The sequence below is a fragment of the Catharus ustulatus genome, chromosome 24 (assembly GCF_009819885.2).
Source record: "Catharus ustulatus isolate bCatUst1 chromosome 24, bCatUst1.pri.v2, whole genome shotgun sequence".
In the NCBI taxonomy this organism is placed as follows: Eukaryota; Metazoa; Chordata; class Aves; order Passeriformes; family Turdidae; genus Catharus; species Catharus ustulatus.
In genome coordinates, this window is record NC_046244.1 from 1,374,669 (window position 1) to 1,392,197 (window position 17,529).

Consider the following 17,529-nt stretch of genomic DNA (forward strand, 5'->3'; position numbering starts at 1 on the left):
GGGAGCGCGCAGGCAGCGCGAGGGGCAGCCCCGCCCGCTCCCGGCAGCCCGCGCGCGGCGCGGGGGCCTCGGAACACGGCGGAACCATGCCCAAGTCCAAGCGGGATCGCAAAGGTGGGAGCGGGACCCCGCACCCGAGTCCCGGACACCCTGCCCGGGCACATCACTCTGCCCACCCCTACTCCTGTCCCCTTCTCCGTCATTTTCTGATTTCTCGACCCCATGCATCGCTCTCTTCTCTCTCCTCGTCCCCTTACCTATCCCTTGTCCCTTGCCCGATCCCTTTTCCCTTCCCTATCGCCTTCCTCGACTTCTTGCCTCTCATTCCCACATCCATCCCCATCCCTCTCTAACGCTCTCTCCGCTCCCCGCAGTGTCCCTAACGCGGACGCCCCGCAAGGGGCTGGAGGCGAAGCAGGCGCTGATCGCCGAGGTGAGTCTGGCCCGGGCCGGGCCCCTCTCCCCTGTCCCCTCCCCTGTCCCTGTCCTTGCTGTTCCCCCCGCCCCCCGTGCCCGTCCCGGTCCCGGTAACGGCTTCCCCGCAGCTGCGGCGCTGTGTGGACACCTACAAGTACATCTTCGTCTTCTCCGTGGCCAACATGAGGAACAACAAGCTGAAGGATGTGCGGAACGCCTGGAAGCACAGCAGGTGGGCAGGGGGTGGTGCGGGGTGGGAGATGCCAAGGGGATGAGCTCCAGGGCTGACATCCTCCTCCTCCTGCTCCTGGGCAGGATCTTCTTCGGGAAGAACAAGGTGATGATGGTGGCGCTGGGCCGGGAGCCGAGCAGCGAGTACAAGGAGAACTTGCACAAGGTACCTGCTGGGGGCTCCTCGGGGTGTCCTAAAGCTTCACCTGGCGTATTCCACATCCTGCAGTCACCATTCTGTGGGTGTTGTAACTGAATCCATCCATGCCCTGCCACAAAGGGTCTGTTGTGAGTGCAGCTGTGCAGGCTGAGCCCGTGCAGGTGAGTCCCTGGTTCTCCCCAATCCCCATAGATGCTTCTTTCTTCCAGGTCAGCAAACACCTGAGAGGGGAGGTCGGGCTCCTCTTCACCAACCGCACCAAGGATGAGGTGGATGAGTAAGTACCAGACTGGCACAGCCTTTTTGTTGCCACAAAACCCCAACAACTCCCTGCTGCTTCCCTCAAAGCAGGGATTGTCTCATGGGCTTTTTCCACTCACAGTCATCCCTGCAACAGCAGGACAGAATCATGGAAGGGTTTGGTTGGGAGGGACCTTAAAGCTCATCTCGTTCCACCCCATGGACAATTCCAGGGATCCAGGGGCAGCCACAACCTCTCTAAATGACACCAGATGCGAGGGCAGGCTGTGCCTCAGTCCCTGTCTCAACCCAGGAGTGTTCCTCTGCCAGCTGAAGCTCTTGTTGCCCATCTGTGTCCCAGGTGGTTCTCCAAGTTCCGGGAGCTGGACTTTGCCCGTGCTGGGAACAAGGCGCCGTACGGGGTGAGCCTGGACACGGGGCCCCTGGAGCAGTTCCCCCACTCCATGGAGCCACAGCTGCGGCAGCTGGGGCTGCCCACAGCGCTGAAGAAAGGTACAGCAGGGAGGGAGGCTCAGCTCCAGGGGCTGTCTGTGCACATGGGATCTCTTACACACAGTGTTAAACATAGAGCAGGCTTTAGGTCTGGAGAAAACCTGAGGGACAACTTTCTTCCTGTTGGGCTGGGGCTAGAAACCCTTATGTCCTTGTGCTGTTGTTCCCAAACTCCTGTCAAAGGCTGAGTAAAACCCCCAGATTTCCCCACAATGCCATCCTTGATTAACCCTCTCAGGAGCCAGGTGTGGGGTGTAGAGCTCTCTCACCCATCTCCTTGGGGTGCACTGATACTGCTTGGGAAGCTGTCAGCTCCAATGGGTGGTGTTGGAGGGAGTCCTGGCTCTGCCCCCCCATTCCAGGGGAGTTCCCAGTGCCTGGGATCCATTTCCAGGGGTTTTGCTCTGCAGGGGTGGTGACGCTGCTTTCGGATTATGAAGTGTGCAAGGAAGGAGATGTTCTCACCCCAGAACAGGCCCGTGTGCTGGTGAGTAACACAGCAGCCCTGCTTCCTGACACAAAATGACTAATAATTAATTAACACAACTCCCAGAACTCAGAAGTAATTATTTTGGTTCCTGCTTTACTCCACTTCCCACCTGGAAGCAGAATTCACTGTTTTGCTAGGCTGGGCACTGAGACTGTAAAGCAGGAATGGATTTGTGTCCTCTCCTAGAAACTCTTTGGCTATGAGATGGCAGAGTTTAAAGTCACCATGAAGTTTCTGTGGAATTCTGAGACTGGAGACTTCCAGAAGCTCGTGGGAGACACAGAGGAGGAGGAGGAAGAGGAGGAGGAGGAGGAGGATGATGATGATGCTGGCAGCAATGAGGACTAACAGCTTGGACACCAGACAGTTCTGTTTTAGGGACAAAAAGAGAAGAACATTTCCTTTCCCTGGGTGCACCTGGACTGGGATGATCTTCATATACAATGACCCAACTATGCTTTTTTTATATTTATATAAATATCTATGTGAAACTTCAGCTGGTTGTTGCTGCTGTCTGTTACTGTTGGTGTATCCTGGGATCTGAGGAAATGCCAGCTCAAACATGGGAACTGGGCAGAAAGGGTGTAAATGGAATGGAATGGAAGCACAAAGGGAAAGATGCTGAGGGTTTATTATTCTGACACAGAAGAAGATATTTAGCTCAGTCCTTGGAATTTTGCCTTGTCCCTGGCAGTGTCCAAGGCCAGGATGGAGCTTGGAGCACCCTGGGACAGGGGAAGATGTCCCTCCCCACAGCAGGGGGTGGAATAAGATGAGATTTAAGGACTGTCCAACCCAAACCTGCCAAAGAGATGCCAGATTCCAGGCACAGGTCAGACATGGGAAAGAGGTTTTATTCTTATATGTAATTAAGATTTCACATTAAAGCACAACAGGGGCCTTCACCTCATTACCGTGTTCATTTTCCTGATCAGCTGCATCCTGAATCACAGGGTGTGCTGGGGGAGCTGAGGGGCCAGGAGGGACAACTAAGGCACGGGTGTGGATCCTACAAAGCTTCACTGATTCAGGAGAAACCTGCAGCCCTCCAGCCGTGCATGGGAGGGCAGGGTGGGCAGCACCTCTGCAGAGCTGTGCCGGGTGTGCCAGCCCTCCCTAGCGGAAGTAGTTGGGACAGTCGTGCGCGCTCAGGTTCCAGGCCTCGTCAAACGCCTGCACCACGGCCGGCAGCAGGGGACCCTCCTCGCTGTAATCGAGGTTCTGCTCCAGCTGCTCCAGGTTGGACATCCCAATGATCACTGCATCTCCAAGAGAACCCTGGGAAGAGATGGGAGGTGTTGCTGATCCCAAATGATCCCAAAAGAGAAAGTTCACCTCCGGAGCCACTGCGTTTCTTTCCACTAAAGATTATCCAGAAATTAAGCAACTGACACCACAAATTCTGCTCGCTCCCCAAGTCACTCCAAATTCTACTTTATGATGGTCTACAGGAATGTTTAGGGGACATGGTATGTTAAGCATTAGTTTCCTAGTCCAGGAAAAGGTGAGTCCTCTCTTGCAGCGAAGCTGAGTGCATGGGAAGCCAAGACCCCAGTAACTGGCACCTAAAATCTTCCACCTGAAGCTTTCAGCTGGGACCACATGGGATACCATGGGGAAAGGCAGAGCTGCCTCACTCCTGCTGCCTGGCAGAGTGTGTACAGCAATATTCACTGTCAATGCCACGATCCCACAGGATTCAAAGACACCTACACTGAAATTTTACACTGAAATTTCCCTGTTTGTGAGCCATGGCAGCAGTGCCCAGTGCTGGCAGCAGTGCTCAGGTCAAACTCTCACCTGCAGTTTGGAGTGGTTGTAGAGCCAGCGCAGTGCAGCGGATGCCAGGCTGGGTGCAGTGGAGCCATAAGCCTCTTTCAGAGCTTTTTCTACCAGTGCAATTCCCTCAAAATTGTGTTTTTTCCAGTACCTGCCAAAAAAAACCCAAAACACTGTTATTGCCCTTGGGACCTCTAGTCAGTGGTACATCTGTATTCCAATCCAACTCATACAACTCTTCATAGCCTCTGAGGACTTCTGCAATCTCTCTTGGGAGCTAGGAGGAAGCTGAGCCTAAAAACCACCCTGCAGAACTCAGTCACACACCACAGCCCCAACCACGTGTGCTGACATAATCCCAAACTTTGGTCAATTCTGCTTCCTCTCAGCTATTAGAACTAAACACTATGAGTGTTTTTTTAAAATGCAGTCACTTCTGCTCATCTGTCAGCTCAGGACATACCTGTCCCTGTAGGCCTGAGCCCAGTCATTCCCAAAAAATCTCCCAGTGGGCTGGCGTGTGTCTTTGTCCTCGTACTTGTACTTGCCGGTCAGCAGCCCCCCTGGGATGGAAGGGAGCAGCAGGTTTGGGGATGGGCTGGCTCTGTAGAGCCCCCATTCCAGAGAGGTCTGTCCCACAGCCTGGCCTTGCCCCCTGTACCTGCCAGTGGGTTGTAGGCGTAGAAGCGCAGCCCGAAGTGCCTCAGGCAGGGGAACAGCTCGGTCTCCACCTGGCGAGTGGTCGCGTTGTACATTCCCTGCATGGGGTGGGAGACAGCCTCAGACAGAGCTCAGGGCACAGCAGCCACCCTTTCCCACCCTTCCCTGGCAATACCCATCTGAGAGAGCAGCTTCAGATCACACAAGGCTATGATTTGCTTAGGAGCAGACCTGCTGAAGGACTACAAATCATTTCAGTTCCGTGCCAGGGGAGTCGCTGACTGCAGCAATGAACACACCGAGCTGCTTCTGAGCAGCAACCTCGCTCAGCTTCCTGAATTTCCTCACTGAAAGGGTGGTCAGGCCTTGGAAGGGGCTGCCCAGAGAGGTGTTGGAGTCCCCATCCCTGGAGGTGTCCTGGATGTGGGCTGGGTGACAAGGTGGGCATTGGGCACAGCTGGGACTGGAGGTCTTTTCCAACTTCAGTGACTCTGTGACTTCCCAGACTAAATGCAGCAGCTTCCTTCTGTGTTTACATCTGGCACACTGGGGCTGGTACTACACTTGGGGAGCCCAAAGCCAAGCTTCCCCCTCCCTCACCTGGTACACAGTTGGCATCACCCAGTTGTTGTATTTGCAGATGGAGCAGATTTCTGCCACCTCCCACGCAGCATAGTTTGACAGGCCAAGCTCTTTAAACTTCCCCTACAGAGGAATAAAAGGGAATTCAGTTTCAGTGTTTCAAAGTTCATCTGGACTCCAACAGCACAAGATGGGTACAGTGAAAAGGACAAGCACCAAATTTTAGTCCAGAAGGGTTAATTCTTGTCCACCTTTTCTGACAGACTATGAATTACTAAGACCTGACAAAAATATTCTCCATATTCTGATCATTTGGAATTCACACCTTCTAGTTTAAATGGTATAACCAGATACACAAAACTCAGGAATTCTTTACTCATTATCAGCATTGATCTTAACCCAGACTGTTAACAGGGCTGGAAGCAAAGTTCAGATGTTCCAAGAGCTCTTGGGAACAAAGTGCACCACGTGAGCACACAAAGAGCAGAGGCTGCTCAGCTCTGCCCTGGGCTCTGTCTCCTCTTCCCAGAGCTGCACAAACCCAGCGCTGCAGATGGGCACAAGCAGCAGCCCTGGTTTATAAAAAGCAGTGGGAAGAAGGGAATCAAGGATTGTCCAGGCTTGGACTCTGCACTGTTACCTCTTTGTGCAGCTCATTGCAGGCACGCAGGGTCTCCTCCACCGGGGTGCCGTGGTCAGGAGCGTGGAGGTAGAAGAGCTCCACACTCGTCCTCTGCAGCCTCTGCAGGGACGTGTCCAGCTGGGAGCGCACGCTCTCCGGCTTCAGCGTCTTCCCATCCCACGGGTTGGCCTTGGTGGCCACTTCCACTGGCAGAGAGAGAAGGAATGAGCAAGGATGTTTCCACCTTGAGGAGGGGAGTGGGGACAAGGGACATAACCCAAGTGTTTGAGGGGTTTCAGGGAAGGTGAATCTCTCCTCAGGAATCCTGTCAGCCCAGCTCTGCCCCAGACAGGGAAGGTCTGCTCCTCAAGGTCTGGGGTCAGCACTTGTACGGGGGTCCCTTCCCCTCAGACATGGCATCAGCCTGGCAAGAAAAACTCTTGTCCTAAGGGGATGGGCCTGGAGCAAGTCCATTTTCCTCAAGAGGGAGTTAGCCAGGCAGGGAAGATCCCTCTCCTCAGGGAATGGACCCTGGGGAGGGCCCCTGTCCTTGGGGACAGCCTCAGACCGGCAGGGAAGAGCCTTCTCCTTCCCCAGGGAAGTCCCATCTCCCCAGGGAAGTCGTCTCAGGAGGGCATTAGCCTAACAGGGAAGGCCCTGCTCTTCAGGCAAATCTCTTCTCCTCAAGGACAGTGTCAGCCTGGCAGAAGAGATGAGACCCTCTCCTCAGAGAAAATCCTTCTCAAGGAAGACTCCTCTCCTCAGAGCATGGTTCCCAGCAAGTCCCCTCTCCTCAGGGAAATCCTCCTCGGGAACACACAGAACGAGTCCTGGCCAAATCCCTCCTCCTCAAGGACAGTGTCAGCCTGGCAGAGGGGACCCTTCTCCTCAGGGCAGCGCCCTCTCCTCACACCCGGACCCGAGGCAGCCCCTGTGCCCCGAGGGCAGCCCGCCCTCCGCCGCCGTACCGGGCTCGGTGCCGCCGGCCAGCAGCGCGCCCAGGATGCGCTCGGACTCGCCGCCCGCGTACATGAAGGCGGTGTCGAGGAGGCGGTGCCGGCGGCGCAGGAAAGCTCGGAGCAGCTCGGCGCTCGCCTCGGGCCCGGCTCGCCGGCCCATCTCCATTGCCCCCAGCACCACGCCGGGCCGGGCCCCGCTGCCCGCCACCGCCGCCATCGCCGCCCGTGCCGCCATCGCGCCTGCGCGGGCCCGCCCCGCCCCTCCCCGGCCCGCCCCGCCCCTCCCCGGCCCGCCCGGTCCCTCACGGCCCCGCACGGGCCGAGCGCGCCCGGAACCGGCAGCGCCGGGAAAGGCAGCACCGGGAGCCCGCGGGGAGCGCGCGGAAAAGCAGCGACTTTGTGAAAAAACTCGCTGAGTTCACTGCCGCGGGTCTGGGAAAAGTTGCCGGATTCCGACAACTTTCTGAGACAGCGGCTGAGGAGCGGCAGGAGCGGGGAGAGCGGCGAGTTGGGACAGCGTTAAAGGAAACCCGGCACGATTGGCGAGAAGCAAAGGAGGCTGGGCAGGGTTTGGGACAGCGGCAAAGGAAACCCGGCGAGAGCCTGAGGAGTTGTGGATTTGCGAAGAAAAACAGCCCAAGTTTCAAAAAGAACGAGTTTTCAAGGAAAAATAAAGTTCCGAAGCGCGTCGGTGAGGAGGCGAGCTCCGGTTCTGCGAGGACAGGTTGGCTTGGATTTGGGCTTCTTTTATTTATTCCCCATCCCCCGCCGCTTTTTTTCCTTCTCCTTCTTTTTTTCTTCTCTTTTCTTCTTTTTTGCTTCATTTTTTCCTTTCATTTTATTTTCTCCTTTTTTTTTTCATATTTTCCTTTCTTTTTTCCTTTCCTTTTTTCCTTTCCTGCTCCCCCCCCCCCCTTTTTTTTTCTTTACTCCTTTTTTCCTTCTTATTTCTTCTTTATTTCTTCTTTCATTTCTTCTGTTTCTGCTTTGAGGCCGAGCCCTGCCTGGCTGAACCGAGGCCAATAAAGGTGTGTTATTCATTCACGATCCATTTTTCTAACGTGAGGCACCGGAGGAGCCCCAGCCCTGTCCCTCCCACAGATCTGTGGTTCCCCAGTGTTATTCCATTTTCCGTGAGTTTTTTCCTTTCCCCAGTGTCATTCCATTTTCCGTGTGTTTTTTCCTTTTCCCCAGCGTTATCCCGGTTCCATGGCTGCGCGGCGCTGGAGGGGTGTCCCCTTAGGGAATCTCTCTGATTGTCCCAATGGGTCCCGCTGGATCATGGATGTGTTCAATGAGTGTGCCCAGGACAGCCGGGATGTGGCCAGCATCGTGCTGGGGCTGGGCTCCATCGGCTGCTTCATCGCTGCAGCCTTCCCGTGAGTACGGCTCCTAAATCCCGGAGTACGGCTCCCCAGTCCCCGGAGAACGGCTCCTAAACCCCCGGAGAACGGCTCCCAAACCCCGGAATATCGCTCTCAAATCCCGGGATATCGCTCCCAAAGCCCGGAGTACGGCTCCCAAATCCCTGGGCACCGCTCTCAAATCCTGGGATATCGCCCCCACATCCCGGGGTGTCTCTCCCAAATCCCGGATTATCGCCCCCACACCCCGGGCAGCCCTTCCCGGGGGATGGCAGAAGCCAGCATGGGGTACCAGAGTTATTAAATCCCCCCGCAAAAGCAGCGAGGGCTCAGCAGATTTCGGCTGAGGAGAACAGGCAGCACAGCCCCAGAGGCTCGGTGCTGTTGTTGTGTGCCTGGCAGCCGGAATGTCCCACGTCAGGCACGTGCAGGCCCGGCAGGACAGGTCATCCTGTCCCCAGGAATGTCCCCGGGAGCCCTGGGGTGCTTGGAAGTGCTGACACCAGGGTGGCAGAAAGGCACGTGAGGGGTCACGGTTCTTTCACAACCAGAGGGGAGGATCCTGCAGTCGGGATCATCTTCCCTGCTCCTCCCGCAGGGCACTCGGCGAGCACCGCTGGGGCTCAGGAGTTCCAGCTGGGGCCAGGGCAGCGTGTGGCCTTGCTTTTCCTCCCGGGACTGCTTTGGGATCCACAGGAATCCTGGGGATGGCTCCCAGCTAGCGCTGAAGCAGCTGAGGGTGATGTTTGTGCCTCTGCCCAATGCTCTGCAGGCAGTTTTACCAGGCCTGCAGAACGGGCATCATGGACCAGGCTCTCTCCATCTATTTCCTGCTGGGATGGCTGGGCGGAGACCTCCTCAACCTCATCGGTTCCTTCCTGGCTGATCAGCTGCCCCTGCAGGTACCGAGGCTGGGCTGGCTCTCAAACAACCCAGGGAGAAGGGAGGAGCTGGGAGCTGCTTTTATCCAGTGCTGGGAGCTGCTTTTATCCAGTGCTGGGAGCTGCTTTTATCCAGTGCTGGGAGCTGCTTTATCCAGTGCTGGGAGCTGCTTTATCCAGGACTGGGAGCTACAGCCCCAAACTGCCTGGGATGCTCCCTCTGTGCCCCCCAGAAATGCTCCCCTCTGCCATCCTGGGTTTGCTCCCTTTTTCACCCCGGGTGTTTCCCATTCTCTCCCAGGGATGCTCCCTTCTTCCCCCATAGGGATGCTCCCTCTTCCCCTGTGGGGATGCTCCCTTTTCCCCCTTGGGGATGCTCCCTTTTCCCCCTCCTGGTGTTTTCCCTTCTCTCCCAGGGATGCTCCCTTCTTCACTCCCCTTTCTCTCCATCTGGGGCTTTCCCTTCTCCACCGCAGGACACTCCCCTCTCCCCCAGGGGCACCGGGAGAGCAGGGAGCATCCCTGTGGGACCATCCCAGCCCAGCTAGGTGCCCATGAGTGTGGCCCCAGCACGTCCCCTCCCCACAGGTGTACACGGCCATTTACTACGTGCTGGCAGACCTGGGCATGCTCTCCCTCTACTGCTACTACCGGGTGAAGAACAGGGGCAGAGCCTGTGAGTTGGGGCAGGGGTGGGGCCTCTGCTGCCCTGGGCTGGGAACAGAGAGGGGGGGATTTCCAGGGGGCCTGGGGACATTCCAGGCACAGTTATTAGATACCTCTTGCTGCTTGCTGGGTTGGGTTTTTTCCCCTTGGATAATTTGAGCCCCTGGGAGAGACAAAACCAACAAACAGGTACAAGCTGGGCCTGAGGCTCTGCATCCCTTCCTCCCATGGTGTCCAGGCTGAAAACAACACCCTGTGAACCTCACTGGGCACAGAAATAAATCAATCAATCCCCCACAGTTCCATGGTGACTCTGCCTCAGAGCTCCTGACTCAGGCAGGGCTGGGAGGGAAAGGGGGAAGCTTTCCAACAGTTTCAGCATCAGTGCTCCAGCCTTGACAGGAAGTTGCTATCTGTTCAACTGGAGTGAAAAGGGAACCTGAGCAGTTCTTGCAGGGTTTAAACAGTCAGAGAAAACAGGGAAAATCCCCTTGCCAGCACTGCTGAGCCCCAAGCAGGCTCCTTGGGACTGGGATAATTATTTAACTTAGTAAAGACATGAGAAGTTATTAGCCAACTCGTATTTGACCCATCAGATATGTAGTTTTGTTAAGCTGAAGAGTTTATTTACTGAATATAATCACTAAAAATTACTGAAAAATGATAAATTACTGCTGACAAATAAGCCACAGCAGGGCTTGCTGTGGCAGGGTTTTGAGAGTGACTTAAGACAGTGAAATTTTCTAGTGGTGATGATTTTTAAGAGCCCTAACCCCGAAGAAACCGAGATAGGAACGAAGAAACTGAGATAGGAGCAGTTTCCTCCCTGATAAGGTACAAGCTGGGCACATCACTGGGAGATAAATCACATCAATCACCCACAGCAGCCACTGCCCACCCCTGGGTGAGATAAGGGACAGTGTGGAGAGGATGCTGGCAGCCACTGCCCCATCCCTGGGTGAGATAAGGGACAGTGTGGAGAGGATCCTGGCACCCCTGGGGCTGTTGGGGGTTTCTGAGCTCTCCCTAATCAGGCTGTGTGTGACTCCCTGCAGTCCCTGCTGCCATCAATGCAGCCTTTGTGTTCCTCTCTGTGGGGTCCCTGTCCAGCCTCTCCCTCCTGGGCAGTGCCAGCCCCGAGGATCCAGTGACCTTCAGAGGGAGATCTCTGCTGTCAGCTCCAGGGGATCAGCTTGGACCAAAGGTGAGCCAGCTCCTAAACCTGTGAGATGGGACAGAGCTCTGCTTGGGGATGTCCTGCTGGATGCTGGGATCCCAAAAAACCACCCTGGTCCCCAGCAGGGTTTTGGGATTAGAAGCTGTTTCTGTGTAAAGACCAAATTGTTCTCCAGGAGACTGTTACAGTCTAGGAAGGTGACACTAGAAAGAGAACTTTTCCAAAAGTTCCTCCAAAATTCAGGGACAGTTTGCTGCAGGATTTCAGACATTTCAGGCATCTTCACTTCAAGTTTGGGCCTGCTCAAGAGTCAGCAAATCTCACATTTCCCACATCTGTTTGCACACAGACTTTATCTCAGGTAGCTGCATAGGATGGAGAGTCTCCAAAAAAAGTAGTTCCTGTTTTCAGGAAACTTGAAAGACTTCTGTCCTTTAATTCTTTTTCCAATTATCCACATTTATCTACATTATTGAAAATCAAGCAGGAAAGTGCAGCAAGGTAACAGTTGGCTGTAACTGAAGGTTAGGTTTGTGAAATAGTTTTGTTCTGACAGTAGAAAAGGACCTCTCGAGCAATGCAAATAAACATTGCTCTGTACGTGACTGTGGCAAAGTGAAATATAATTATAATACAATTATCAGCTGTAATTCCCACCGGGCTCAGAGGAGGGGGCCGGGCACACGGGGCTGGGTGTGGCTGTGCTGAGCTCTGAGCACAGGGGCTGGCCCTGTCCCTGTCCCCGCCCCTGCCTTGCAGCCTTTCTCCAGGACTGAGATCATTGGATTTACCATCGGGTCCATCTCCTCCGTGCTCTACCTGTGCTCCCGAGTGCCCCAGATCTGCACCAACGTGAGTGCCCAGCCTGAGACCCCGGGGCTCCTCCCCTGTCACTCCAAGGGCTTGGGGAATCTCTCCCTGGGGGGGTTCTCCTTTCTCCTCTCTGCTCTGGGGTCCCAGACCCCATCTCTGATCATTCTGTAAGGGACTACTTCTCTATTTATTTTCCCTCTCCCTGTAACCTACCAACACTTTGAGGGTGAGGCTTTCATTTTGTCTCACTTACAAACCAAAGGGGAACTAAAACACTCTCAGTATTGAGTCATCACTTCTCTTTTTTAATGCTGGGGGAGAGGATGATTAATTGTTGTAGAGAGATTTAGGAGAGCTGCACCCAAGCTCCTCTGCTCTCCCTCTTTTCCCAGTACAAGAGGAAATCCACCAGTGGAGTCTCCTACTCTCTCTTTGCCCTGGTGATGCTGGGGAATTCCCTGTATGGCCTCAGTGTCCTCCTGAAGAACCCAGAGCCAGGCCAGGGCCAGGGTGATTACATCCTGCACCACCTGCCCTGGCTGGTGGGCAGCCTGGGTGTGCTGGCCCTGGATGTGGTTGTATCCTTTGCCCTGGGATGGGATCCCAGGCTGGCTGCAGGCCCTTGTGGGGTGGGGCAGGCAGGGCTGGGCAGGAGGGCTGGGCTGATGCTGCTCCCTGTGTGATTTGTGGGGTTGCAGTGGCTGGGAAACCCCTCAGCCCCTGGTTTGCACTGAGCTCCTTGTCCTGTTCCCACCTCTCCTGGCACACAGTGGGGGTGGGGACACCCAGAGCATCCCTGAGATCCTCCCTGTGAATGTGCAGAGCCTTGACCTCTCCCCAGATCTCCTTCCAGTTCCTGGCCTATCGGAAAGGACGGCCTGGAGCCCTGGAGGAGAGGAATGCCCTGCTTGGGGCAGAGGATGAGAGCCCAGAGAGCTGACACAGGGTCCTGCCCTGCAGGGAGAGGAGGAGGAGGAGGATGCACATGAGGAAGGTGGCCTTGGGGCCAGGCAGGCTGGCCCCTCCATCGTGGTGGCTCCTGGCAGGAGAGGCCCTGAGCCTGTGTGACATTTGTGCTGCCAAGGCAGTGGCAGAGGATGCTGCTGGGACACCTCGTGCCTCTTTGATACCAATGATGCTTTCAGGATAAAAGGGAATTTTTGATACCTCAGCTGCTCTTTGCTGCTCCAGTGCCCCACAGCTGAGCCTGGTCACTGCTGTGTCTCCCAAGGGTGATCTGGAACTTCCTTGCTGCTGAAAAATGTGGGGAGGGGACAGGGATCACTGCCCTGCCCCAGACAGGAGCACCACTGTGACCTCACAACTCCCCTCAGCTCTTCTGGAGGACACAGGGCTGGATCCAGCGGGGAAGGAGCAGCAGAACCAAAGTGTTCAGTCCACACCTATTTTAATTATCATGGCTTACCCATCTATAAAACATGTCCTTCCCCACCTGCCTCTCTTGGTTTCATTTTGCTGTTTTACCTGGCAGTTCCTGCCTCTTTCATAATGAGTCTCACAGTCCCATTTCTCTGACTTTGCATTTTTTGCCTCACCCATGTTTTAATTGCCCAGATTCTTTAGGAAAGTTGCTCCATTGCTGTTCCTCAGCAGAGGAGCTGCCTCTGCTTGCTCTGGTTTTCAGTTCCTGCCCTCTCTCCTTGATGAATTTATCAACTTGATGAAGTTATGCTCAACCTGATGAGTTTATCCCCCTCTTGGGGCCCTGAACTCAGCACAGTGCTCATGGCCAGGGAAGGAGGGGAAGGTCTGGGACAAGCTGTCCCCATGAGGAAAGAGTGCAGGTAGAGCCAGGCTCCCTCCTGTGTGCTGAGCTCTTCCTGCTGGGGACGGGCAGCTCACTCTCCCTGGGAAAATGAGGAAAACCAAGCAAAGCTTGGAGACCCTTCAGGAAAAGCTATCACAGCTTAACCTTGTGGAAACAAGAGTTTTCCTTTTCCTGCAGTTGCTATCAGCTCTTCCTTTTGCTTCCCTCTCCCCACCCCAGCTCCCTTCCTGATCCCCAGCATCGTGTCTCTTTTGGCTTTAGCTCCATTATCATTAATTTGTGATTCCTCAGCCAGTCCATGGCTTTTGTCCTTTCCAAGGAAGTCACTCTGCTTTGTCCTCACACTGAGGACATCAATCCAGGCTTCCACACTTCAGCCTGGATTGTGCATTAATGGGATATCAATTGCTCTGTGCCCACCAAGCTGCAGCAGCAGGTTCAGTGAAAACCAGACTGGGCCAGTGCTTGGGTCTGACCCAGCTGTTTTCAGAAAGGAAATTTATTTTTCAGTCTCTCTGAATCCCTTGAATCAACTGAGTGGTTTTTTTACTGGATTAATTCACAATTCTGCCCCTCCAGATTCACAAGCAAGGGGCTGCTCAGCTCATCCTGAAACCAGCAGCTTTTCCTTTCCTGTGTTTCCCTGGGAATTGTGGAACAATTCACATCCATGAGCAAATCCCTCATCTTTGCCACTCACAACACTAAATAATTGTCACATACTGGCTTTTCTAAACCTGGACAAAGAACCTCTGCCATAAAAGTGCATATATACAGATACACATAGGCACACACACACCTATATATAGATATATATACACACAGTCTGTCCCCACAGGTACACCTGGAGCACGAGTTAGGTACAGAGCTGATTTACTCTGACTTTACTCAGGCTGGGCAGGATGGAGCAAGCAGAGCTTACACACCCACAGCCACCTCAGGGGTGGCTGGAAATTCCTGAGGCTCTTCCCAAGGTTCCCACCCCTCCAGGTCACTGCTGCAGCCCCAGGCCTGTGCTCAGGATTTTCCAGAGGTAAATGTTAGAGCCAAAAAGGCAGAGCAGAAACAAACACCCCTGAGGGAGAGGGGAACTGAAAACCCCACCTGGAGTCTCCCCCTGCAGGCTCCAGAGCTCACACAAATTTATCTGAAGGTTTGTGTTGGGACAGAGCTGAGACAGAAACCAAATCCCAGAGTGTTCCTGGAGGATCCTGTCCCTTCCCAGGCTGTGTCCCACAGGCACCCCAGGACCTCCCCCAGGCTCTGGGTGACTCTGGCCACGTGCAGGAGTCTGGGAGGGATGGAGATCACAGTACAGAGTAAATCAGAGCACATTAATGAATCAGTGTGAATGCCACCAGTCCCCAGCTGGAACTGCAGAGGGCAATTCCCAGAGGCAGGGCCCAGCAGATCTTTATGTGCTTCCCAGGATTGAGTTTGGTACAACCCAAACCTGGAGATGCCCAAAGCTGTGCCAGGTCCCTCTGCCCACCGAGGGCTTGGGAGGGGACACTGGAGAGGGTCACAGGTGACACAGGGACCAGGAGGGAGCTTTTGGGTCAGCAGGGATGGGAGGAACCCCCAGCACAGCCCCTCTGCCCAGGGCTGGACACACAGAACTCCCAGGCTGTTTTTAGCACAGCAGATCCCTCCCCCCTAAATCCACCTGGATTTACATTTGTTGGATGTCTGGAGCACCAATCCCAGCACCCTGAAAGGGCAGCAAAAGGCAGTGGGACATCACAGCCCATTCCACACAAACATTTCTGGATATGGGACAAAAACAAACCCTGAGTAACCCTGCAAGGAAGGAAAGACAAACAAGGAGAACACAATCACACCACACATCTTCCTGGGATTTTTTTTGTTTTTATTGTTTTAGTCTTTTTTTTTTCTTTTTTCTTTTTTCCATTTTTTAGTATGGAGGCTCAAGTATCAGATGTAGATTCAATTTAAGCTTTACAAAAAAAACAAAAAATCAAAACAAAAACCCCTTTTGCATTCCATAAAAATTGACAGAAAAGCGCCTTGGAACCAGGCTATAGAAGAGCAGAACTTTCAGCAGGTCTCCAAATCACCATCTGGGTTACTCAGTATTGTACAACCCCAAGGAACACCCTCTCTTCACTCCCTCCCTCCAGCCAGCCCCTGTGCCCAGCCCCCAAACATACGTGGAATAGATTATTTTTCTTTTTTTTCTTTTTTTTTTTTTTTGTTTTTCCAGTTCTTCCTCTTTCACACACCACAGTATTTAATAAATTTTTGTTTTACATTTTTTACACCAATGTAACAAAAGGCAGGAGGGGGTGAGGGAGGAAAAGACAAACAATGATCTGTGGTGATGTATATAAATGGGGGAGGGTGGGAAAGGGAGGGGGGGGAAGAAAAAAATAATACATGGACTTCTACAGAAACATAGCCTAACATCTTGATAGTAAAATGTGGTGCAAAGTAGGCCTCAGAGACTGAAAAAGTTTGTACAGCTTTATTCATGGGGAGAGGATGGCGCTGCATGGAGAGTATTGGATGCAAATCGTGACGTGACCAACAGAAAAGGGCGGGGATGATTCTCTAGGAAAGGAATCTAACGAGTGCATGGCATGGCTGGTTAGCACAGACAGAACTTTAACTTTGCTGCTTTCTCTTCAAAGCCTCCACCAGGTCGTTTTTAAGAGCTTCTTGTTTTGATTTGTCTGCAAAAGTCTGCACAGACCTGTGGGGAGAAGGAAAGGCGAGTGAGAGGCAGTGCATGGCAGGGGTGGGAGCAGCCCTGTGAGGCAGGAGGAAGGAGGAGCCCCTGAGGCCAGCTCAGCTCTGCCTGCTGGAGCCCGGGAAGCAGAAGGTGACTCAGTGAGAACACAAAGCAAAACTCACTCGGGCAAGGATTGGCACCAAAGGCTTCCCCAGCTCAGCCCCGGCTGCCGGAGGAGATTCCCAAGGTTTTGTTCCAGCCTGGAAGAAGCCCCAGCGACCCACAGCCAAGGGGGTTAGAGCTCCTGCTCCCCCAAAGTGCAGAGAAAATCCAGCCCCAGCCAGAGCTGGGCAGCTCTGACCCTTCTGCAGGATTGTTCACCTGGAACCTCCTGCCAGCCTTTGCACCAGTGGGAGAAGCAGCCAGAGGTTCTGCTCTCAAATTTGCCTTTTTTTGTACCTTCCCTAAGGAATGAGTGATCAAAGCAGCTGAAGAAGAACAGAGATACTGTCACAAGCAGGGCCTCCCTTTGCCTGGAAGTACAGAGAAAAGCTCCACCTTTCAGGAATCACCTGGGATCAGTGCCCTGGGAGATGCCTGTGGAAGAAGCTCTGATTTCAATGAGACAATAAGAAATTTCCACTTTTAAAAAGGCCCTTGTTAAATAAATTGATAGAATGGGTTCTACCCAGAACCAAACTTTTCCAGAGTGGCTACCAGAGAGAAGTGGTAGGATCCAATTGGGTAGGATTTCTCCCCATCTAAGCCACATTTCACAGCCTTTACAGCACCTGGGAGAGTGGAAGATTTCCCTGCCCGTGCAGGCGGTTGGAATTGGATGAACTTTAAGGGCCCTTCCAACCCAAACCAGTCTGGGATTCTCTGATTCAGAGCAAGCTCATTTGCTCTGGTTGATGTCTCCTGTAAACAAGGCTGTGGTTCTTTGTGGTGTCATTTTCCTACCATTTTTATAACAGTATTTCCATTCTCTTGTCTCTGGACACTTCTGCTGCTTTAACAAAAACACAGACATTTACATTTGCATTTGTTATAGGCTGAAGAAGTGGTTCTTGGACACTATCAATAAACAGTGAGTTCCCCCTTGGTCAGCTGAATGCTGGAACTCGTTAGAACTGGAGTGGGAGGTTAGGCTGGCTCAGGGTTAGTCACTGCTGTGCACCCCTGACACTCAGAGCTCCAGAGCAAACGAGCACAGCAACAAATCCCTCTGGAGGCTGTGCAGAGCACAAGCAGGTGGAGGCTGGCAGTGGCTGAGTGAGCTTGAGCAGGGCTGCATTTCAAGCTCCAAGGAAATTCAAAATCCACCAGGCTCACAGGTGTGTGGGTGAGAGCACATTTACTCTGAATTCAGAGTACCAGGCTTTTTTTTCCAAACTGTGAGACTCCCAAGATTTCATTCTGCAGGGAGATTACAGGGAAGTTGTTCCTGGAAGTGGTGTACCACAGGTGTAAAAAACTGCTGGTGCCCAAGGG

At 53.6% G+C, this 17,529-nt stretch overlaps 4 protein-coding genes across 5 annotated transcripts in view; 2 read left to right on the plus strand and 2 right to left on the minus strand.

Annotated features, from left to right (window-relative positions):
- The first annotated feature begins 45 nt into the window (after window positions 1-45).
- MRTO4 (MRT4 homolog, ribosome maturation factor) lies at window positions 46-2,547 on the plus strand. Its single transcript, XM_033079835.1, has 8 exons — window positions 46-114; window positions 375-433; window positions 546-649; window positions 733-814; window positions 1,018-1,085; window positions 1,410-1,561; window positions 1,972-2,048; window positions 2,238-2,547. The coding sequence occupies exons 1-8, from the start codon at window positions 87-89 to the stop codon at window positions 2,397-2,399; spliced, it is 732 nt and encodes a 243-aa protein (XP_032935726.1). The 5' UTR covers window positions 46-86; the 3' UTR covers window positions 2,400-2,547.
- A 337-nt stretch (window positions 2,548-2,884) lies between these two features.
- AKR7A2 (aldo-keto reductase family 7 member A2) lies at window positions 2,885-6,889 on the minus strand. Its single transcript, XM_033079834.1, has 7 exons — window positions 6,663-6,889; window positions 5,713-5,900; window positions 5,091-5,195; window positions 4,492-4,588; window positions 4,294-4,393; window positions 3,852-3,981; window positions 2,885-3,329 (listed from the first exon to the last, which is right to left on the minus strand). The coding sequence occupies exons 1-7, from the start codon at window positions 6,886-6,888 to the stop codon at window positions 3,168-3,170; spliced, it is 1,008 nt and encodes a 335-aa protein (XP_032935725.1). The 5' UTR covers window position 6,889; the 3' UTR covers window positions 2,885-3,167.
- Window positions 6,890-6,962: 73 nt separating this feature from the next.
- On the plus strand, window positions 6,963-15,723 carry SLC66A1 (solute carrier family 66 member 1). Its single transcript, XM_033079316.1, has 8 exons — window positions 6,963-7,377; window positions 7,848-8,032; window positions 8,790-8,919; window positions 9,487-9,574; window positions 10,620-10,768; window positions 11,501-11,593; window positions 11,947-12,132; window positions 12,396-15,723. The coding sequence occupies exons 2-8, from the start codon at window positions 7,863-7,865 to the stop codon at window positions 12,492-12,494; spliced, it is 915 nt and encodes a 304-aa protein (XP_032935207.1). The 5' UTR covers window positions 6,963-7,377; window positions 7,848-7,862; the 3' UTR covers window positions 12,495-15,723.
- CAPZB (capping actin protein of muscle Z-line subunit beta) overlaps window positions 15,193-17,529 on the minus strand; it is a 56,136-nt gene continuing 53,799 nt past the window's right edge. The window contains exon 9 of one of the 2 annotated variants that reach the window (XM_033079319.2): window positions 15,193-16,056. In XM_033079319.2, the coding sequence (XP_032935210.1) occupies window positions 15,969-16,056 (88 nt within the window). In that variant the 3' untranslated portion in view covers window positions 15,193-15,968. The remainder of the gene's footprint in view (window positions 16,057-17,529) is intronic. The other variant, XM_033079318.2, reaches the window with a different exon arrangement.

Bases quoted from the DNA above. Each gene is read 5' to 3' on its own strand.
- MRTO4 (XM_033079835.1), top strand. From the start codon at position 87: ATGCCCAAGTCCAAGCGGGATCGCAAAG. The intron at 115-374 runs GTGGGAGCGGGA...CGCTCCCCGCAG, and splicing joins GTCCAAGCGGGATCGCAAAG to TGTCCCTAACGCGGACGCCC. The intron at 1,086-1,409 runs GTAAGTACCAGA...TCTGTGTCCCAG, and splicing joins ACCAAGGATGAGGTGGATGA to GTGGTTCTCCAAGTTCCGGG.
- AKR7A2 (XM_033079834.1), bottom strand. From the start codon at position 6,888: ATGGCGGCACGGGCGGCGATGGCGGCGGTGGCGGGCAGCGGGGCCCGG. The intron at 4,589-5,090 runs GTGAGGGAGGGG...CACCCCATGCAG, and splicing joins TGATGCCAACTGTGTACCAG to GGAATGTACAACGCGACCAC. The intron at 4,394-4,491 runs GTACAGGGGGCA...CTTCCATCCCAG, and splicing joins CGCCTACAACCCACTGGCAG to GGGGGCTGCTGACCGGCAAG.
- SLC66A1 (XM_033079316.1), top strand. From the start codon at position 7,863: ATGGCTGCGCGGCGCTGGAGGGGTGTCCCCTTAGGGAATCTCTCTGAT. The intron at 10,769-11,500 runs GTGAGCCAGCTC...CCTGCCTTGCAG, and splicing joins GGGATCAGCTTGGACCAAAG to CCTTTCTCCAGGACTGAGAT. The intron at 12,133-12,395 runs GTATCCTTTGCC...ACCTCTCCCCAG, and splicing joins TGCTGGCCCTGGATGTGGTT to ATCTCCTTCCAGTTCCTGGC.